Source organism: Peromyscus eremicus, chromosome 2, assembly GCF_949786415.1.
Source record: "Peromyscus eremicus chromosome 2, PerEre_H2_v1, whole genome shotgun sequence".
NCBI classification, from domain to species: domain Eukaryota; kingdom Metazoa; phylum Chordata; class Mammalia; order Rodentia; family Cricetidae; genus Peromyscus; species Peromyscus eremicus.
This window is the reverse complement of record NC_081417.1, coordinates 117,365,029-117,382,750: the sequence shown is the minus strand read 5'-3', so window position 1 is coordinate 117,382,750 and position 17,722 is coordinate 117,365,029. Positions and strand designations below refer to the sequence as shown.

Genomic DNA, 17,722 nt, shown 5'->3' with positions numbered 1-17,722 from the left:
ATGCCTGGATAGCATGTCACATTAGCCATAGAAAGTAATTTGACCTCATGGTTTCTGTTTCCATTTTAAGGACAGGAGACGAGAACTTCTATTCAGATGCTGTCCAATGTCAGCCAGAGGGTGAGCTTCCAGTAAGTAAAACAGTAAAACACCATTGTGAATATCTGTCTGGCTGCATGAGTAGGCAACCCAAGGTTCTGGTGAACAAAGGGGACAGGGGCGTTCGTGCGCATTACACACAGATACATTGTACACAATACTGTGCAATGACAGTATTTGTCTAGTCAAAGTCTTTTTTCTATTTGCTAACTCTGTGGTTTCAGGTCTCAACCTCCTTGAACTGCCATTTCTTTATCTGAAAATGGGGTGATGCCCACACCTGTTTAGTAGAGGAGACACTGACCAACATTTCTGGAAGAGGTCAAACAGTGGGAGGAACTTTGAGGTTTGGGGGCCAGAAGCTTCCTGTTGCTGTAGTCTGCCTCTGCTGCTGTGGTCCCAAAGCCAGTGGGGACACTGCACTGAGCAGGCAAGCCATAGTCTAAAAACTGTATTTATGGACGGTGGAATTTGGATTCCTACCAATATTTGCATGCCACAAAATGGTGCTCCTTTAAATTTTGATTCCAGCTATGGAATAAGCACTCTTAGCCGGGAAACCATAGCCAGCCATGTGTCAGACTGTACTTGGTCCTTGGCCATTGCCTGCCAGCCCCCCATAGCCAGCCATGTGTCAGACTGTACTTGGTCCTTGGCCATTGCCTGCCAGCCCCCCATAGTCAGCCATGTTTCAGACTGTACTTGGTCCTTGGCCATTGCCTGCCAGCCCCTCATAGCCAGACATGTTTCAGACTGTACTTGGTCCTTAGCCATTACTTGCCAGCCCCCCATAGCCAGCCATGTGTCAGACTGTACTTGGTCCTTGGCCATTGCCTGCCAGCCCCCCATAGCCAGCCATGTTTCAGACTGTACTCGGTCCTTGGCCATTGCTTCCAGGCTATTAAAGCTTCCTGGAAGCAGGACTGAGTCTGATGATAAGGGCTCAGTAAGTATTTGCTGCTACCACTTCTCTTCTTCTAAACTGTCTACATGAAAAGCCAAGTTCAGATTTCCAATGGGGTGGACAACAGCTGTTCACAGAAAGTCACGTGCTAACCTGTGTTTTGGGTGGGCAGGAGAAGGGGGCCCAGCTTCAGAGGCTTCATATTGCTGCTAAATGCAGTGGGGTTCTTCTTGATCCAAGCTACTCAGATAATTAATGGCTTTATGACCAGTCTGGGCAGCAAAGACACCCCCTTATAAAATAATGCTTCTTTTTTCTTTAATGACACATAAGAGAATGTTATAAAGCATAACTTGAATAAAAAGAATCCAGTTCTGAAAGCAGATGGCAATGCTTGCATTGAATACACATGCACTCTTTCTTCCACAACACAGGAGGCACTTCAAATGTTTATTACGCCCAGGATGACAGTTAAGCATTAGTCGCAATGTAGAGGACTGAAGACCTAAAATTCCAGATGAAAGGGCAAATCCACGCTGACCTTATATCACATCCCAAAGAGGTCTACCTTCACTCTACTTCTTCTTTGCCTTCCTTCTTAACGTGTCTACTGCTAAAAAGATAAGTGAATTCACAGTGTCTTGAAGGAGCTAGATTAAAAAAGCAATCACCACATACAGGTCTATGAAGAAAGAGGAGAACAGCATGAGAGAGAGAAAGAGCCTCCAGCTTAGTCTGAAGGTGGGGGTGGTCCAGTTTGGGTATTTAGTGAGCTTCCTGAAGAGGAGGAAGGAAAAAGGAAAGAAAGCAGAAAAGAGAAGAGCATTTCAGACAGGGAATGGAGTTCTAGCCAGCAGCAGCCGGGGCCAGGCAGAGTACCAAGGAAGAGCAGAGTATGGCCAGAGGGCAGCATGCCAGCAGGAGTGGAGACGACGGTGCTGTGGGAACTGGAAGGCATCTGTGGCCTGCCTCTTGAGTCATACTCTAAATTTGAGACTGTGTCTTGGCCATTGTAAGAAGTTATTTGACCCGAAGGACTCAGCTATTTCACAGTAAAATATCAAGAATGAGGGTGGCCAAGCAAGAGCAATGTAGGAGATTAAATGGGATAATGTTCAGGTCCTGAATGTCCTCCAGGAGATGATTGATAATACTGACATTTAGATTTTGAAAAAAATTAGTTTGAAATAATTTTCAAGAAAAAGATGCATCTTTTCGGACACATTGTTAATGTCAAATCACGTCTCCATGTGATCGCCACTAAGATTTCATAACCTTTCTACTGGTTGAAGACTCATAAGAAGGAGAATCACCAATGTCATAAGAATCGTGGTTTGCAAAGAGTGAACCAGGGCTATGAGATGGCAGTGGATAAAGGCCCTTAGTGACCAGTTTGAAGACCTGAGTGCAATCCCCAAACACTCGTAATGGAAAGAGTGGAGCATCCTGACTGTTGTTGTCCCTTGACTGCCACATACACGCCATGGTACGCCAGCTCCCTGCCCCTAAGTAAATAAATATAAACAAGTCTTTTTAGATGACTTTCTACTTTGTTTTGGAAAGGATCAATGAAAGTGGAAAGCTACACTGGTCTTTGAATTTGGGTATTGTTTTAAAGCCACGGGGACATTCTATCAAATTCTTACTTAAGTGGTCTCGATGAACAAGCAAGCTGCATTTAGGTGGACAATTATTTTTTAAAGATATTTGAGAAAGAACACGCGCGGCTGCCTCGGTGACTTGGGTCTGTAGCACCAGCAACTTGAGTGACAGAGTAGAGAATGGAAAGTTTAAAGCCTGCTGTTGGAACAGAGAGAATCCAACGCCATTCTGGGCAACTTAGCAACCCTGTCTCAAACCAAAACGCAAAAGGAGGGCCGGAGTGTAGATCAGTGACAGAGTGCTTACGTAGTGTGCAAGGGGTTCTGGGTTTTTTTTTTTTTTTTTTTTTTTTTTTTGTTTTTCGAGACAGGGTTTCTCTGTGTAGCTTTGCGCCTTTACTGGAACTCACTTGGTAGCCCAGGCTGGCCTCGAACTCACAGAGATCCGCCTGGCTCTGCCTCCCGAGTGCTGGGATTAAAGGCGTGCGCCACCACCGCCCGGCTGGGGTTCTGGGTTTAATCACCAGTGCCCTAACCTCAAAAGACAGAGGGGTGCACGAGAGAACACTTGTAGTAGTGTAGAACTGGCAGCCAGCACAGCTGAGGACTAGAAGCAGGAATTAATCATTGTAGCATCCTTCTGACTCAGGGTGGGGTTGTTGTTCTGTTATACTCAGCTCCCCATATGTCAAAGAGGGAGACTGTGTTTGCAGTCTACAAACTTGTAGGCCTGAGAGTGGGATTGTAAACCAGTGTGAGTGTAAACTGAATCACTCTGGTAATAAAAAGACTCAGTTTCCACAACCCTAATGAATTATGGTCTGTTCTGCAAAGCACGATAGCTCCTGCTCCCCAGCCACGGCGTTAACGTGGGTGTCCTCAATCTTGTCTATTGTGTACATTGCTTGACCGCTCTGTCAGGTAATTTGTTTCTTCTCCTTGGGAATAGTCGTCCAAATGGAGTGCCATGGGAATATTAAAGATGGATTCATTTCACTTTGGCTCACTAACTGTACTGTTGAGAACCAAGTAGAGAATTATTATACAGTGAAAAAAGAAAAAAAAAAGAAAGAAAACAAATGGAAAATGTCCAATAGTTTGAGAATGATTAACTGATCCTGATTACAAATTCATAAAATATTATATAGCCAGTTGAGAGGATATGGACAAAGACTGAAAACATAGTACAGAATTTGTATTAAATAGTTGCTATGTATATGTACATACTGATTACAAAATGTGCAAACTGAAGTTTTATAATGTTGAGGAGAATTTAACGGACTTGTGAGGGCAGCTGGTCTGCAGTTCAGGTGGTTTTGGTTTTGGTTTTATTTTGCAGAGCAAGAGGTAGTTTTCAACAGTAAACATGCTGCTAGGATCAATGTACGCCTTCTCTCCCATTTTGAATACGTCCGCAAAGACCAAGGGCATATCCCCCCACCACCCTTTTCCATCCCTAGGAAAATGTTTTGGCTTTTGGTAAACATTACTCATAGTTGGAGGCATTAGATGTCCAGGTACTCACTGTCTGACGCGCCAATGACCCTCCTTCTGTCGGAACTCGTGATTACTTGGGGAGCACACACTCCCTCTTTTCCTCAGTGCAGGAAACAGTTTATCTTTAGCCAAGGCTGACATCATAACACACTCTAGGAAAAAATAATGTTGTTTAAAAAAAAAAAAGAAAGATATGAAAATCTTTTAGTTTCTGTGGCTGAACTTCATCCCAGGTGAAGGACCCAGCTGCTTGTGTTACCCTTTTGAATGGGGACTGAGGTTTCCTGAGAGCAGATATGTAGTGTAAGCAGTTATTTTTGTTGTGCCAGTACAACTGGGAATAGGTCATTTTTTATGCAATAGTGTACCTAACTTGGTGTGGAATTATCTTTCCGTACACTATGTAAATTACACTGTGATTGGTTTAATAAAGAAACTTTCTGGCCAATGGCTGGACAGGGTAAGGTTAGGTGGGAGAACCAGACTACCGACACTGGGAAGAAGCAGGGTGGAATCAGAGGAGTCGCCAGCGAGATGCTGAGGGGAAACGGAATGCAAGATGAAAGAGAGGTAACGTCATGTGACAGAATTATTAATAGAAATGGGTTAAATTGTAAGAGCTAGTTAGTAACAAGTCTGAGCTGTTGGCCAAGCATCTGTAATTAATATTAAGTCTTCATGTTGGTTATTGGGAACTGGCAGACAGGAAAGAAAAGTACGCCTACACAAATTAATATAGACATTAATCTGTAGCCAAAATGTTTAACTGATGGGCAGGAAGAAAGTCACCGCGGAAAGATGGGTGTCTCTAGAAAGATGCTGTCCTGCACCGCAAGTCAATATTTTTATTATTGCTCTGCATCTAATCTTGGTGTAAGTTTTCGAGTTAATTTTTGCTGTTGTGGCTGTGGAAGGCAATGTGGTGCCAGAGCCTGTGCTTGGATGAAGTAGGCAAATTGGAGAGTTCTCATGGGGAGAACGCAGTCCTACAGAGTTGAGTCCTGTTTCCCATTGTGTAGGTTACAAGTCTGCTGTAAAACCTGGCCACCCCATCCTTCAATGTAAAACCTCACTTAAAAAAAAAAAAAGTCTTAACAGAGCTATGAGGTCAATCATGGACCTAAAGTAGTCTCAAAAAGGTGAGTTAGCCCTGCATTTCGATAGCTGAGTCTCCTGACTCAAAAAGCCAAAGCCCCAGGGTGTCTTCCTACACATGCGCACTAATGAAGATGTACACACAAGACCCCAGCCTTGTTGTTTTGTGATTTTGACGCTCTTTGGGAGGTTTTCTAGAAACCGTAGAAAGAAATTCGCTTTAAAAAAAAAGAAAAATCAGGTTTACTCTAATTTTGGAGAGACAAAAAAACGGCCACCCTACGTCATGAATATGCCACCCATCTTATAAATATTCATAAACTTGGAATTCCACTACGAAGAGCCGGCTGCTCCTACCCCCTGAGCATCCTGTGCCAGTCTGTCTTTGGAGTATTTGCTTTGCTCTACTCAACAGTCATCTGTTTAAAGCGTGACTCCACTGATTCTTCCCTTCCAGAAGAACTAAGAACTGCACTCCCAACTTGAGGGTGTATCCCCGCCTCCCCCCCCCCCCCCCGTGCTTGCTAATTCCGGAGAATTAGCTGGTCCCAACTCTGCTTTCAGGCACGCCCTCCCTAGAGAGACCCCAGATGAAATCGAGAAGTCCCAGAGGTGCAGCGAGTAGGGGAGATCGCTGACGACCAGCGCTTCCCAGATGAGTCGAGCATCATCTTTGAAGGTCAAACTTGGGACCACTTTCTCTGGTTCTGTTGAACTGGGTGCAAAGATCTCCATTTCCCCAAATAGGCCACTCCCTCCCCAAGCTCCTGTCCTGGACCCTCTATCCCCAAGCGCCTACACTGACCTGCTGTGCGCCGGACCACCTGGACCTGGGATCGTCCTCAGTGGAGCTGCAGAAGACTGGCTGCTGCCTCCCGTCTCTCTTGGTCTTGTAGTTCCCGTGGGCACCCAGGCCGTCTCCAGGGTGACCTCCCCAAACACTGCCCAGGCCGCCCCTCCCCGGCTCGGTGGGCCTTTGAGCAGCTCTAGACTTAGGCATCCCATCATTACTGTGTCCCGGGGCCTTCCCAGCCCCGCTGCCTTGTGGAGCTGCCACGATCTGACTGCAGATGCATCCTCAGATTCTCCTCATCGTACTTCTCTCCCTGCCGATGTCAGGGGCGCTAGGGGGAAACACGGAAGTTTTCCAGGACATCACACCCGAGACACGAAGACATAGGAGCTTACCCGTCCCCTCTTCCCCCGCTGCTGATAGATGCTGTGCAGCGGTTCAGTTGTATTCCGTAGTCCCAACAACTGTGCCACGAAATGACTGCTCTCTCATTACAGAAGTAGTGAATTGAAAACTGATGTTGAACAATGTGCCTGGGGCGCACCCGAGCACAGGGTCTTTAAACCCTGCTGTGACAGAAGCAGGCTGCGCTCCCTCACTTCCTCGGTGGGCTCTTCCCCAGACTACTGAAGCTTAAGAAGTTTGCAAGGCAGGCTATTTGGGATCCAGGGCCCACCTTCTTTCCTCCCTGCCATAGTGAGCACCCACTGAATGAAGAGACCAGACGCCACCCATAGCACACAGCCTACAGTAGTGTCCTTGACGAATGCTTTCCCGGTCCACAGAAGCCAGGATGGTAACTGAGCATCCGGATTCCAGCGGAGTGTTCAAAGAGCCCTCAAACCCATCCCAATCCCTGTTTACACAAAGATAAGAGCTGGAAAGAATTGCTCTTGACTACTACCAGCTAGTAGTTAGATCTATTCAGTGATCAATAGCTGCTACCCCCATTTAATCTGCTTAAAGAGCCGGTGATGTAGAGACGCCATTATTCCATTTTATTTTATTATTTTTTTCAAGATTTATTTATTTATTATGTACACAGTGTTCTGTCTGCATGTATGCCTGTACACCAGAAGAGGGCACTAGATCTCATTATAGATGGTTGTGAGCCACCATGTGGTTGCTGGGAATTGAACTCAGGACCTCTGACAGAGCAGTCAGTGCTCTTAACCTCTGAGCCATCTCTCCAGCCCCTTTATTTTATTTTATTTTTTTTTATTTTTTTATTTTTTGGTTTTTCGAGACAGGGTTTCTCTGTGTAGCTTTGCGCCTTTCCTGGAACTCACTTGGTAGCCCAGGCTGGCCTCGAACTCACAGAGATCCGCCTGGCTCTGCCTCCCGAGTGCTGGGATTAAAGGCGTGCGCCACCACCGCCCGGCCCTTTATTTTATTTTTATGGGCATATTGAGAACTATGATGTAAGTAACCTGCTCAGGCCTCTAGTCAAATCATGGAACCGAATTCCTCCTACCAGAAAGCCCTGGACTTTGCCAGACAGTGGGTCCACCATCCTCTCCCTTAATTATGTAATTATGTTTTCCAAAAATGTTGCTAAAATTTTAAGATGCAGGAAATAAAATGTTCACAGGTCAGTTTATTTTCATATTTTTCATTTATTTTCCAGAAAAAAAAATCACATTTCAATAACAACTTACTCACATTAAATTGCATTTTGAAATGGGAATCCTATTTGCAGTAATGCATCATAATGAGTAATTGCATATTCAAGATTTTGTGAGATGGGTGACTGGAAGAATCATGAAGGAAAGAACATTTATAAAAATCACCAGTTACAAAAAGTGATATCCACACTTTTAATTAACTCATAAGGCGAGAGACATGAAGATGGTCTCGTGGTTATATTCAATCTGTGCAGCTACGTTCCTGCCACTCTTGCCCAGTAGAGAGCTCACAGAGGTTCTCTGAGGGAGCAAACCTCTGCCCCTTTGCTGGGTTGCGCACACAGGAAGCATTAAAGCTGTACTGCAGATTAGGCAAGGGATATAGGTCGGGGAAACACTGTTGAAAAGAGCAGGTAGGGAAAAAGACAGGACATTGACTTGTCGACTAATTTTAAAATATACCTTGAGTATTGGAATGCACAGTTTCTTCTGTAAATATCTTATGCCCAGGATGTTTTGTGTGGTGATATACTCAGTACAGGATTATAAAGAGAGTCAGTGTACTTTTGCTACATGGATCACAGATAATTTGAAATAAAGGCCACTATCAGGTCAAAGTACATACTGATAAACATCTTCTTCACTGACTGAATGGATTTCATCATAGTTAGAAACACAGCAAAAATTCTCTGCGATGCCTTTCCTAGTTTCTTATTGTTCAAGAAGAGTAAAACATCAATGGCTTACGCTGCTACTTAGTGGGGATGATGATTCAAACTGACCATTTCATTCAGACAGGCTTTGCCCTATGCAAGTGAAAAACTGGTGAGAAATCTTTTCACTTGGAACACAATAGTGTTCAAGCAGCCTAAGATCAGCTCTAGCAATTCCGAATGCTTGGCATGCAGTGTAGTTCTGTTGGGAGGTAAGACCAAAGGGTCACCATCATAGCTCCTACTGGCTTCCAAAATAAGTTGCCTTTGACTGAGATAAGGGGCAGTGTGGGGTGGGGTGGGTGGGAGAGGGATGTAGCAGGATGAGAGGAGAGAGGAAAAGAGATATAGGGAGAGGCACCAATCTCTTTTGTGCATATTCATCTAAAAAAAGCAATAATTAAACACCAACTCTTGGAATCAGTGCAGCTTTAAGAACTGTCATGCTAGGAACAGCAGGTTTGGGATCTTCTGAGATAGTCATTTGGTATATTATTTTTAAATAGCTTAAGGTGATGATGAATAAATGACATTCAACATTCATTTTGTCAGAATGATGTCAATAAGGTAATGGAAGCTCAGTGAGTCAGATGGCATTAATAGATGCATGATATGCTCAGTCTGTGAAGCAGGAAACTTATGGAGAGCTGTGTCTATCCGCTCATAATTCACAGAATCTGAATGGACTAACAGTTGAATTACATTTAGAAAATGTGTCATTTCTGTCTGGTACAAATCATTTTAAATAAAGGGAACATTTTATATTTGATTTGATTGATATTTTATATTTTATGTAAGAAACTGATTTTCAAAAAAGTAAAAGACAAAATAAAACCCAATACTCAGGGTTAGCCCTCTGCCCATGACGAGAGAATAGTGCATTGCCTTGGCCTTAACCAAAATATTTTCATAGACTCCCAAAATTTATGTAAAAATGCTATCAGCATTGTCCAAACAGGATTTAGTTTCTTGAAGTTGTTTAGTCAAATATAACTGAAGATTCTTCACTAGTACTAATTACTTCAAGAATTTGGAACCTCTTCAACAAAGAGGGCCCTGAAGTGTTGATCATAGGTGCAGGTCTTAAAAAATTAAAAATATTTCCATGTTGGGTCAAGAGTTCTTTAGACAATTAAGTTAAAATTCACTAAAAGATACTAGTGAGCACAGATTCACTTCCAATGATCAAAATTCCCTTAAAGCTACAATCTTAGACTAACTTTCCTTCTTATACTATTTGATTTACATATCCTTCCATGGAGCTGTGAATTAGAACTAAAAGGAAACTTTCCTAGAGTTTTTCAAGGGATTCTTATAAATTAAAATACCCCTTTCCCAGTTGAGTGACATTCTAAGTTTTATGAAGGCTGTGGCAGTCATTGCCCGTCTCTGGATAGTGATGATTGTGGCATACGACCCCGTGTTTCAGGACACAATGAATGCTTGCCTGTGCTAGGGAAGTACACATGATTTGGAAAACACCGGAACGCAGTTCAGCTACACTGCACTTCTCTTTCTGTAGAACAGCATTAAAGGTCACTTTAATCTGTACTGGCTTGGCACTGAAACCTCTTTTTTCTTATGAGGCTAAAGATGTATTTAGCACAGACAATGTGCTCAAGGAATAAAGGCAGGAAATCAGAAGGTAAATCTGGAGAATAAATCATTATACCCATGACACAGGTCAACAAGCTGTCTGTTTCGTGCAGCACTGGCTGCTTAGGACAGAAAGCAGAAACTAAGCATGGGACCAGCCAAAGATGCCAGCCTTACTCATCATCTCAACTGATCCCCAAAACTGACGACAGTCCTTCAAGAAGGAATTTTGTTTCAGTTGGGTCCTAAGAATGCAATTCTGCTTGCAGAAGATAACACAGCCCCAGAACAGTGGCAGGGGAGACAGGCCCGGACTTTTTTATTTTATTTTATTTTATTTTATTTTATTTTATTTTATTTTATTTTATTTTATTTTATTTATTTTTTAAATATCTGGAGGTATAATCAGTGCACTCCTGTCTCACTCCTCCTCATCGTTATGTGGATTAACAGGAAACATGAAGGAAGCCATATTTAATTCATAAGTGAGGGAATGGCTTTCTCCATCATTTGCCAGATGAATGAATGAAACCAACACAACACACGAAGGGAAAGGAGTAGGGAAAGTCCAGCGAAACTCAAGAGAGAAATGCGTATAGTGAGCGTGGTGGAGAGTGCATCGGAAGAGTCTCTTTAATCGGAGTCACTTGGCCTGATTTACTTATTTACACCAACAATTTGGCTTATTGGTTAGTGAAAACACCCCGAGGGCTTCACGAGAACATCACATTTCCTTATACTAAGTCTCTAAGCTATATTCTGGGCCCACTTTGATATTACCAAAAAATCTTGCTTTCAGGTGTTAGAAGCTGCTGAACAGAAAAAGTCACATGACAAAATGTATACATTTTGGCTGACTGTGATTATGCAAAATTCATCCTCTTTGGGGGAAGAGAAAGCTATACTACAACACACACATACACACACACACACACACACACCCCTCTCTAGCGGATATTTGCATATTTTACTATCACTCAACATTCATTTACAACCTGTGATTGCTTTGAGAAAAGGCAAAACATAACAAAAATTGGTAAAACTTTTTTTTTTTTCTGGAGTGAGGCTAATCTATGCTTATAAAGCCAAGAGTCTGTGAAATAAAGTCAGTTTCCAAGACAGCGGGTCTGAGTGTCCCTTGCGACTATTAGACTGAATTGGGGGAAAACACTAGACAAAACTGCATTTACCTTTGAAATTAATACTTAAGTCTGCTATAATGTGAGCAGTAAAAAGGGCCCTAGAGATCTATCAGGGCCATGATGCTCAGATTTTGGATGCTTATCAATAAACATATCCTCAAGTTCCATCCCTAGAGATTTATAAAGACTTGCTGGTACCCATGTGCAGTCTGTCTAGGTTCCGAGACTACAAAGGCGCCCCAATTTAAATCGCTACTCTACTACTGTTTAGAAACAAGGGGTCCCACAGGTCATCCTTTGAGAGACATCGGTTCTTTTAAAGTAACATCTTATGAGGCCCATCTATAATCCTGTCAACGCAAACTTTTCACAGTGCCTTTTATCTTGATACTCCGCTCGATTATTTTCCCAAAATGAACCAAATGCAACAGCAAGGTACCCATTCTGTTGGGGATAATTGGGGTCCTTTGGGTCCTGTGTGTCACTTTGGGGAAATTAATCAGCCTAAGCCTCGATACCATCATTGGGAAAACAAGGACTAAAAAGTATTTTCACCATTTTCTTTTTTTTAAATAGAGGTTGAATAAAGTAATATCTGCAGTGGCTGACAGCTGGGGAGCACTCGCTGTACAGCTGTTTTTATTGTGTGGCAACTAACCACTGTGAATACACATGTTCTTAAAGTCTCAAAAGCTGGTTTATCTGGGACAAGTAGCACTGTCAGTCTCCAGAGTCAGAAGGTACGTTGGAGTCCTTTACATATCGTGACGCTATGTTTCAGTGTCCAGGGGAGCCCCTCAGTGCTTGGCCACATCCTGCTTTATAGGATTCCAGGCACAATTTTATTAGGGAAATAAAAGTCCCATTAAGAAAAGCTTGAAAGCTACGTATGGACTCACTTTCACCTTAAAAGTGAGAGGAGGGCGGAGACTTATCTGAGTTCACCCAGCAGGCAGCTGTGGAGGAACAAAGGTAGGTAGGTCTGCTTCCTCCAAAGGAAGAATTCAAAGCGGACCTGTGCCTCACTAGGCGGCTCTGACCCTTTGCAGACTGGGAGCGAGAAGAAATTTATAAAACAGTAAAAAAGCACTCGTATCTGCCCTTTTACTTTCCAGTCACTCAAAACCCTTTGCACATGGACAGTCTTCCTTTAGAGGTAAACTGTGTCCTAAATATCATACAGGGAATTATCATTGTAGCGGTAGGTGCATCACATAGTTTTAAATTAGCAATTGCAAGGTCCAATTATGATAAAATTCAGACTAATTTAAACAAGAATTTATTTTTTTTTAATTTCATAAAAATATGGGATTTATTTGAAGAGAAAAACATACTTTCCATGTTGCCAAAATAAAACATTTACACTTTCTATCAGCTTTAAAAATCAGAGTGTTTAGGAAACAGCTCTCTGGCTAACCAGAACTTTATTTTAATTTAGCTCACTGTCCTGCAAACCATCTGGCTATACGCTCACCCATTTTGTTTGGACAAAAGGGAACCTGACTTGACAAACCCTGATAACTGAAACCTTGCTTTGATGAGGACCACATCTCAGGACATGAATTCTTACCCCACAGTGCTGCAGATACAGCTCTAACAGGAGATGAAAGCCTACAGGATTAAAACCAAATAGAACACCAGCATCTCCATCCCTGATATGGGCGTATGCTATTTGACCCAGTTTCTGAACCAGAAGGAACCACCCATTCCCCACGGAAGCTCTCATGATTCAGGTCTTAGTTTTGAGATTGCCAACTGCCATTTCATTTCACAAAAGTCAATTAAGGGATTACAGGATTTCTTCATAGTTTTGAATTTGATTCCTGGAAACATTTGAATAATGTTAGAGACTAATCAAATCTCTATCTTTAATTACATTTTTACAGTATCAATAATAAAATTGTTCTTTGGAAAGAAACACCGTGTATTTAATGACCAATTCATTCTAAAGCTATATAAAATAAGATATAAAGAGAAAGACGTGAGAAACAGTAATATTTACACATTTTAATATGCTTTTGTGTTAATATTCAATATTTTTCCATGAATTGACTACTTAAAAACATCTTATAATCACATTCTAGATAAGTTTCGTTTTTCTGCTTCTTACTCTTCATTGGCTTAAGTTTTCATTTCCCCATGTTCCATTAGACTTAAGTTTTACATTTTATTTCTCTATTTTGGTTTCAAAACCAAACTTACTGTGAACAAATTAGTTTGTTCAAAAGAACCTTCAAAGCTAGGCTGCTTTGGGGAACTAGGCAAGAGCCTGTTTTAAATAGTATGAATTATTCCCAGGGAAAATGGATCATCTTGGACATTCTTTTGGTAGCAAGCACTGATTGAAGAGAACGTAGATTAATCTACAAAGCTCGCCAGAAAGAGCTGCCAATTGAAATCTCATTGTTGAAGTAAGACTTAAAAAAATTTAATTTGATTCTGGAATTGAAAGGAGCTGAAGATCTTTGTCAAATATGAGTGAATACAAAATGAAATTCAGCAGCGGACGCTAAGCACCCCACCTCAATTGGAGTTATTTAATAGGAGAACCTGGAACAGGAGCTGTTCTCTGTTGAAAATAACGTGTGGCTTCCTGGAAGACTTAATCTTTAGACCTCACATGACAATGTTCCGATTCCCGTCCTGTGGGCCGCCCCCCCCCCCCCCCCCCCCCGCCCCAGAATTGCGGCATTTACTGAGCTTCAAGGCCACAGCTCTGACTCTGCTTTCCATTCCCCAAGAACAGTAAAGATTCATAGTTTTATACAATGAATCTTAAAATCATTCAAAAAATATATGTAGAACAACAAGGTTGATAGAATTTCATTTATAAAGCTTCTTTTTTCCTTCCCCAAAGATGTAAATGATAAGTTTAAAATTCTCCTTTTGGATTGAAACAGGGAACTATTTTATTTTTCCTCTAAGGTCCTTACTCTCAGTGTTTTGATTCTTGTGAGTAAAGAAAAAAAAAAACTGGGTATTCCTGGCTGCTAGTTGAGACAGGCCCCTCTGATCTGAGCAATTTGTGCGAAAGTGTTAACTAGTTCAACTACAGAAAATCTTGAAACTTTAAAAATCATGTTGGCTTTGATCTGATGATTTAGCAATCTCCACATTTGCTAAGCTGCAGAGATGGGCATGGGGCAGGTAAAATTTCAACATCCTCTGCACTCTTGGATATAATTTAATCTACTTAAACTTTAAATATGAATTGCTTTTCCCTTTTTACACAAGTTATAAAAATAAGAGGCCCTGTTTACACAGTTTGCATTTTTATGAAATTTGCAGTTTGAAAAAAAAGCTTTTTAAAAAGTGGTCATTAATGCTTCTCTTTGAATATGCAGTAACTTTAGAATTTTTTTTCTGAAATAGTTTCTGAATTTAACCCACTAAACTGAAGCTAGAAGTTTTCTTTAGCACTAGAGGAAAACATAGTCAGGAGTGAAGAAAAGTAAGGTTTGTTTTTTTTTCTTCTGGTTCCATTTAAGGTTCTTGATGTGCGGCACCCCCTTTATGATAACTATCAACATTATATTTAAACTTTATATATTGACAAAATGCACTCTATCTCTGTAAGCATTGTGCCATTCAACAGTACTACTATTAAATTTACATACCACAATTTAAATTACATCCGTTTCAGGAATGAAAAATACTAAAACTCAAGTGTCTAAGTGCCTTACTGGAATGAAGGAACAGTTTACAAATACAATAATTACATTTGAAAACCATTAACAATATTACACCTAGAAGTAAATACTGTAGAACTGATCATCATAGTACTGTGTGGGGGAAATCCCTGCTGGAAGCCAGGACCTTCCAGTTGGTAGACCCCAAGTGTAGATATTGGTTTGTTTTCATCAAACCAGATTAAAACCCGTCTCTCATACAACAGTTCTCCGGGACATGGATCTTCCAAATCCTTGCATGAGATTTTATTAGTTATCTGCCAAGTATTTTCCTGTAAAACAAAACCACAGATCAAAACATTACCCATAAGCTCAATGATATGATGACCTGTTTCTCCTGCCCTACCCCTCGGAACCAAACACTGCATGTTTGGGGTGCTATATTCCTAGGAAGTGGTGAAGTTTTCAGGTTTCTTAGTTCCCCACATCCATGGTCACTATTTCTCCTTCTGCAGATAAACAGTTTGCAGAGCATTCTGGATCCTGCCTAGGTGGGTCAGGGATTTGTCCCTGAATATGGGAAGCTGTCCATATTTATTTCTGACTTAGTTCGTTTGAAAGTGAAAGGGATATAATTAATTACATGAGAACAGCAGGTGTAGAAACCAGGACTCAGGAGAAGAGGAAGGGGGAGGTGGTAACATGCTTACTTATGTGTAAGGCTCTGGGTTTACTCCAGTGAGCCACTGACAAGGGCAATCATCAGGAAGGCCCTGGCTCTCCAGAAAAGCTCTATTGTTTGTGCTACACTAAATTCTTGGGCAAACTGTAGACTAGATATTTTCTCCTCCTCCTCCTCCTCCTCCTCCTCCTCCTCCTCCTCCTCCTCCTCCTCCTCCCTCCCTCCCTCCCTCCCTCCCTCCCTCCCTCCCTCTCTCTCTCTCTCTCTCTCTCTCTCTCTCTCTCTCTCTCTTTCTCTCTCTCTCTCTCTCTGAGTGAGAGTACATATGTGAGTATCTGTACCTTGGCAGGTGTGATTTAGAGACAACTTGTAGGAGTTGTTCACTTCTTCCATCATCTGGTTCCAAGGAGTCAAATTCAGGTCATCAAGCTTGGTGACAAGTACCTTTATCCACTGATCCATCTCACCAGCTCACAACTACATATATTCTTGTTTTTTAAAAATATCATTGTCTTTGTATACATGATGTGTGTGTGTGTGTGTGTGTGTGTGTGTGTATGTGTGTGTGTGTGTGTGTGTGTGTGTGTGTGAGAGAGAGAGAGAGAGAGAGAGAGAGAGAGAGAGAGAGAGAGAGAGAGAGAGAATGAAGTAGCATGTGGAGGTCAGAGGACAACTGTTCCAAGTTGGTTCTCTCCTTCCACCTCTAAGTGGACTTCTGGGACCTAATCCAGGGTGCCAGGCTCGTGTGGCAAGTGTGATTAAGCTGCTGAGCCATCTGGCCACAGATACATTAAGGGTTGCTTTTAAAGTCAAAAAGCAGATCTTCCAAGATCTCAGCTTAGCCTGACAATTCTAAAATTCAGAAAGTCCAGTTGTTGACAAAAACCTTTCAAGGAAGCTAATGCTGCTATGCCTTAGGCATGTCACACATTTTTATGTTTTCTCCTGTTTTTGTTTTGTTTTGTTTGTTTGTTTTTTAGTTTTCAGGTTGGAGAGAAAGTCCAACCCAAGTGTATCAATCTTGTTTGGCAACACAGCAGCAGGACGTATCCCACTGACTCCAATATATAGATGAGCCATGTGGGGATGACGGCTCAGCCCAGCTTAAGAAACAGACCCAGCATACGCAGCCGGAGCCTTCCCACGTGGGTTGCCCGTTCACGTGTACTTCATTCAAACATCCATTTGCTTTCTAATGGGATGTGGGGATAGGAACAAGGAAGCAGAAGATGAGAAACCACACTTGGTTCCTGCCTGAGGAGGGGTAGCAACCTTACCTCTGCCAATGAAACAGAAGCTACCTGCTCACCTGCAGCAAACCTCTTCTTGATGAGTGAAAACCGGTACCCTGCTCCAACCAGCTCAATGTCACAGCCGGAGAGTGTGCTTCCTTCACTGGTGAACTGTACAACCAATGGGGAAGGTTTGCTTGGGCCTTCGGATAACTGAAATCTTGCCAGTAGGGAGCCTACGCCTTTAAAAGAAGAGCATTATTGCAAGATGGCAGCCGACAGCATCACTTTGCCATAACCTTGAAATGGCATTTGAGATTAACTGTAAAACTGGACAGCCTAGAAAGCAGTATATTCTTCAGTTACAAAATGATGTGGAGTAAAAGCATCCTTGAGTACTATGAGTGACTGGCTGAAACATGTTGGTAGAATGGCACTTTAACATTTGCAGCATGCCTACATCCTTTTCAACCTATGATAAGCAGTAGTGGAAAAAAGACATCTATATGGACTCTGACACAGGATGGACACATGCCTCCTGAAGGGCTCTTCTCTGCCACAAGGACGGTCTATGTAAGGTGAGGTCTTGGTGGGAAACCAAAGAGGAAGGTTCATTAAAAGCCACTTGCTTTTATGGACGTAAATAACCAAACCAACGTTCTGCCTCTTTCTAGGGCTACATGGATTTGGGTTGATAGTTGGCTGATGCCTATAGGTTATCTCAGATTTAAACCTGTGATTACATTACCTCCATTTTCTGACTTCTGGGAGATATCAGGAATTTTCCATAATATTCTTTGTTGTTCAGCATTCCTAAAAATAAAGCAAAGGGCTTTTTCAAATACTGAGGATTTGTTTAATAGATGCCACATTTCCAGATAGTGCTAATTAAAAACAAAATGGGTCTCAAAATGTTTAGCTCTGCCTGACTACATATGTACCCTACATACATAAATGCTTTTCCTTTTCCTTATTCTAACCAGCCACAGCAGTGTGAGATAAACAGAGGATGATACAGTGTCTAGAGCACATCTACCCAGAAAATAGATGTGAAGTATTTGTTAAAATCATTTAGTTTAGGTAATGTCCACTGTAGCCAGCTCACATCAATTTT

At 41.9% G+C, this 17,722-nt stretch overlaps 1 protein-coding gene across 1 annotated transcript in view; it reads right to left on the bottom strand.

Annotated features, from left to right (window-relative positions):
• Positions 1–13,781: 13,781 nt before the first annotated feature.
• The window catches only part of Sgip1 (SH3GL interacting endocytic adaptor 1), a 205,400-nt gene continuing 201,459 nt past the window's right edge, over positions 13,782–17,722 (bottom strand). Inside the window, exons 23-25 of the mRNA XM_059254587.1 lie at positions 17,357–17,421; positions 16,686–16,850; positions 13,782–15,026 (exon numbers count right to left, since the gene is read on the bottom strand). Coding sequence (XP_059110570.1) covers positions 15,004–15,026; positions 16,686–16,850; positions 17,357–17,421 — 253 coding nt within the window. The 3' untranslated portion in view covers positions 13,782–15,003. The remainder of the gene's footprint in view (positions 15,027–16,685; positions 16,851–17,356; positions 17,422–17,722) is intronic.